Consider the following 4,939-nt stretch of genomic DNA (forward strand, 5'->3'; position numbering starts at 1 on the left):
CTTCTATCCGCCTCCCCCTCTCTCCCTATTTATTTCAGAACCCCCTTCCCCTCCCCCATTTCTGAAGAAGGGTCTAGGCCCGAAACGTCAGCCTTCCTGCTCCTCTGATGCTGCTTGGCCTGCTGTGTTCATCCAGCTCTACACCTTGTTATCTCAGATTCTCCAGCATCTGCAGTTCCTACTATCTCTGACTCCCGTCCTATTTGGTTTATTCGTACACTATATAGACCCAACAGCAAGAGTACAGAAACTATGGACCTTTCCTGGGTCACAGTGACAATCAATGTTTGTAGTGATAACTACAGTGGTTAATAAACCTACAACCTACTCCTGTTATGGAGATGGCTCTGCCCCCAGTGATATGTGACACCGAAGACTGCAGGAGACTGGGAACACTTCAACACCTCTACTAAAAGAGCAATGACCAACAATCACTGGGTCCACGTCCATTGAAGGAAACACGGATACACAAAAATTGACAAATGAACCATGTAAACTCAGATCGTAAAACACTGGCCAGATATCCCTTTATTTCATAAGCCTGTGTTTTCCTGTATTTTCTACCATTCAATTGTTCCATATACTTACATCATCATTATATCCCATGTGCATTCCACAATCCAGCATCACGTTTTTCCCACCAATTGAGACCAGGATACAACTGCGGCCCACATCCTGGCCTGCCCCTGAAAAAACAAGGACTTGTCATTCTGCAAGCTTTCTAAGTTCTTATTAACAATCATATCCAATAATGCTGCTCCTTGTCATTCTAGAGACGGCTGAATATTTGAATTCTTACCTAAAGGTGTGACCTTTATTTCTGGCATTTGCAATCAGATTTCACTGATACTTGTGGCTCCAAGAATGAATTATGAAATCAGTTACTCATCTTAAATTCAGCAAAATGGATCTGTTAAATTTAAAGCAGACTGTATCAGTAAAAAAATCTCAGGAGATCTCATGGCCCAGCAGTTTGGTCTCTCCTATGTAAGGGTAAGAAATGAGAGAAGAAGTGACGGTATCATTGTGCAACAGGGAGACAGGGGTATGGAATGTATGTTAAAGTCTAGAGGCCTGAACTTTACCTCCAAGTCACTGAGAGAACTTTACAACCATTTTTTCAACAGCTATATCCTAATACAAAATGTCATTTTCAAATATTGAACGCAAGAACCTAAGAAATGGGAACAGGAGTAAACTATTCGTACCCTCAATCCCATCCTGCTACTCAATAAAATCATGGCTTGATGTGCGCTAATCCTCAGTTCCTCTCTTGTACCTGTTCTTCAGAGTTCTCAACTCCCTGATATTTTAAAACTCTATTTACCTTCAAATACTTTCAGTGATCTAGGCTACACAACTCTCTGGGATATTGAATTCCAGGCATTCACTATCTTCTGGGGGAAGAAATGCCTTCACGTTGTTCAATTAATCTTTAAACAATTAGTTTTAACCTCAATAGCCTGTCATACCAATTCTGCACTATTTACTCCTTAAAATATTTAAGAATTTTCAAAATCTCCATGAAATCTCTAAGTTTCCTTGTTTCAGTGAAGAAAGAATCAATTTTTGAGCATATGGTCATAATTACAGCCTTTTATTCCTGCTACAATGATACAATGATCTGTGAAGAATCTGGAGGTATATTTCAAAGAGAAAGTTACTACATGAATGGAATATTTCTTATCATTCTAGCAAATCTTCATTGTACCGTGGTTTGAATAAATTAACTTTGTTTTTATACTCAATGTCTCAGAGGGTACAAAGCCCTGAAACCCATCGATTTTTACAGCCTCTTGAACACACAGGTACACCTACTAATGAAGATCTTCATAAAATCAACAGGTATAGTCATTACTGGACAAAACAATTCCAGAGACTTATACTAACAATTCAGAGAATATGAATCAATAGCCCACTACGGGAGCTTGAAAAATTTTAAGTGCCTGCAAAGGATAACTAAAAATACAAAAAAAACTGCTGTTGGTAACATTAAAAGTAACAAAGAAGCAGTCAGACTGTTGAAAAAAAAACTTGCACCACTGTGATCTCTACTCATAATTCAAAGTCATCTTCTGCCTTTAAAATTGAATTATTCAAAAATTTGAATTCAGCAACATACATCCCATTAAAAATAACTGGGAACTTTTTTTTAAAAAAACTGTCAAATTCAGTGGAATAGATTGTACACAACACTGGTTTACAATGAGATTTGCTGAGGAGCAGCAAAATTCCGGACAGTGAAAATGGACAGGACAGCAAGCCAGTTGCGGCCTCCCTTCACTGGTTTGAACAAAAAAAACCACAATTAAAGTCTCCAGGTTCACATTTCATACGTTGCAATTTTAAAAATACACCTCGATTTATTATCACTTTCCAGCTGCATAATGATGGCGACGGGTTTTTAAATGCACAAGGACTCCTCTCAATCACAGCGACTCTTGTTCTTGTTCTTGTTCTTGTTCCTTTCCCTTTCCCCTAAACGCTGTTGTCACACACCGGGCAGAAATACCACGCTAAACCCAGGCCTACCTCAGGCGACAGCAAGGCCGAGCAGGCCCTCGTTACCAGGGCACCCAGCACCCCCACCCGACTGACAAGGGCAACGACCAATGAAATGCTCGATCCGTGTGGGCCGGTGCGGAGGTGGGATTTCCGGCTGGGGACAGCCGCACTGTGATTGGTTAATAAAACACCCTACTCCTTCGCTTCAGGTTCTAAAATGGCTAATCCAGATCGGTTCAGTCTGACTGAAGTCCTTGGGTCTTTCAAAGAATGTCTGACTGACAAGGGAGAAATCCTGCAGGAACATTACTTAGAAGGATGGAAAGGACTGGTAAAGTGAGTGACTTTCAGAAAATCCTTTCACCCTGTTGTCAACAGAACTTATGGAGACTGCAGACAGATGTGGAGAAGTTGAACTTGTCGGCAAAAATCTGGCAGATGGAATATAATGTGGGAAAACGTGATGTTGATTTAGGAAGAATAAACGAAGAATGCCACCTAAGTGGAGCGTATTTCTGAGGTGCAGAGGAGTTTTGATATTCTGGTGCATGAATCGCAAAAAAAGTTAGTATGTAGGTGCATCAAGTAATTAAGATGTTAATGGAATGTTATCCTTTATTCTGCGAGGAACAGAAGTAAGGATGTTATACTTCAGTTGTTTAGCACATTGATGAGACCACATCTTGCAAATTGTGGATGTATGTGGGATGGAGATGGTTCAGAGGAGGCTTAGAATCATAATGCCTATAATGCAGATAGAAGCTGGAATCAAACCCCAGCCCTGGCAGTGTGAGGCGGCAGTGCTAACTACTGTGCTACCCCAGTTTACAATTATGTACTGGATTGATACCAGGAAAGTGTGCATTGCCCTCTGAGGAATGGTTGGACAGACTGCTCTTGTTTTCACGTGTTTAGAAGAGTCATGGGTGACTTGATTGGAAATATATAAGATCCTTCTTTTCACAAACTTGTGGTGCAATTGTAGTGTCCCTTCCTCTGGCTCAAATGGTTTCAGGTTCAAGTCCCACCTGTCCCAAAGAGGTTGATTGTCCAAACAGGTTGATTAAAATATAAATAAGATCTTGACAGGATGAATGTGGGAAGGATATTTCCTCTCCTAGGTGAGTCCAGAACTAGCTTGTATTAATCAAAGACTACACTAAAGCAATGTCTTAAAACTAGGAGTTGTCTTTTAGGTTTTTTTTTCTCAGAGTTGTGTAACCTTGGAACTCCCTGACTCAGAGAGTTGGCGGCAATGTCATTATGTATTTTTAGGGTGGAGATAGTAAGTTTTTATTGTTAGGCAAGCAAATCAAAGGTTATTGGGAGTAGATGTGAATGTGGAAGTCAAAACATGAACAGATCAACCATGATTTTAGTGAATTTTGAAACAAAATAGAGGGGCTGAATAGCCTTTTTCTGTTCCTAATTTGTATTTTCATATAATCGATTTCACTTAGTGTGAAGGGCCAAATCTGTTTTCATAAAATTAACCTGGGGAGAATGAGAATGAGAGCTATTTCTTGTTGTAATGATGTATGGAGAGGATCTCGTTATTGTAAATTGTTCATTTGACCAATAAATTGGATTAATGATAAAAGTTATAGATTGTGTATGTGAAATCATTATCTCCCAACCTACTGAGAAGCAAAAATATTGGCATTATCTGGAATTGTCGAGTGCCTCTTGCTTCAGGAAAGAACAATTTAAGGTTTTGGGATGTTATGCTTCCCCCAAAACATTGGCCCAGATTTCATGCTGAGTGACAAAGCAAGAATATTTTCTGGTGATGTCAAAGAATGCTGACCACAAAGATGTAGCAATCTCCATGGCATGTGTTTCCTCTTTCCTAATGGTGGTTGTGTCTGGCATTAAGTCAAAGGAAATTTTGGTGTGCAGCAGCAGCACCAACGTTGTAAATAAGCAGAATATGCAAACAATTGCCTTGAAGAATTCATCAATTGCAAACAAGGTCACTAAAGCTCTTAAAATATCTTGTTGTAAAATACATGATTAGAGTTAAATACATTTTATTTTAAATGTGTAGAACTCTTGATAGAAGAAATTTGACATTTTGCAAATATAAAATTAGCTTTTCAGGACCAGTTTTTAGTATTCTGTAGTAATTAAGAAGTTACTTTGCTATTAAGATCCAAATACATCTTGGTCAATAAAGTGTAACTTTTTCTCAAGGGATTTTTACAATGAGTGAGATGAGACCAGAATAAAAAAATCTTGTCTCTTCATTGACTGCAGTCTAGGGGTGAGTCCTCAGCAGTGCACTTTCTGAAAAAAAAGAGTATAGCATCACTGAAACAACTTCTGTTTTTCTAAATGAATGTGTGCATTTCCAGACTCCTGAAGTTGCTGTCGGTATAATGAAGTAAAGGCAGCACTTGCTGTCGGTTTCACTCGTGTTACCATGCTAATATCT

The 4,939-nt window shown here is 39.1% G+C and overlaps 1 protein-coding gene across 3 annotated transcripts in view; it reads right to left on the reverse strand.

Annotated features, from left to right (window-relative positions):
- Positions 1 to 2,631, reverse strand: part of ints11 (integrator complex subunit 11) — a 34,636-nt gene extending 32,005 nt beyond the window's left edge. Inside the window, exons 1-3 of one of the 3 annotated variants that reach the window (XM_020527515.2) lie at positions 2,533 to 2,631; positions 800 to 910; positions 589 to 686 (exon numbers count right to left, since the gene is read on the reverse strand). In XM_020527515.2, the coding sequence (XP_020383104.2) occupies positions 589 to 686; positions 800 to 827 (126 nt within the window). In that variant the 5' untranslated portion in view covers positions 828 to 910; positions 2,533 to 2,631. The other 2 variants (XM_048615187.1, XM_048615186.1) reach the window with 2 other exon arrangements.
- Between the last annotated feature and the right edge of the window lie 2,308 nt (positions 2,632 to 4,939).

Source organism: Rhincodon typus, chromosome 31, assembly GCF_021869965.1.
Source record: "Rhincodon typus isolate 14 chromosome 31, sRhiTyp1.1, whole genome shotgun sequence".
Lineage (NCBI taxonomy): Eukaryota > Metazoa > Chordata > Chondrichthyes > Orectolobiformes > Rhincodontidae > Rhincodon > Rhincodon typus.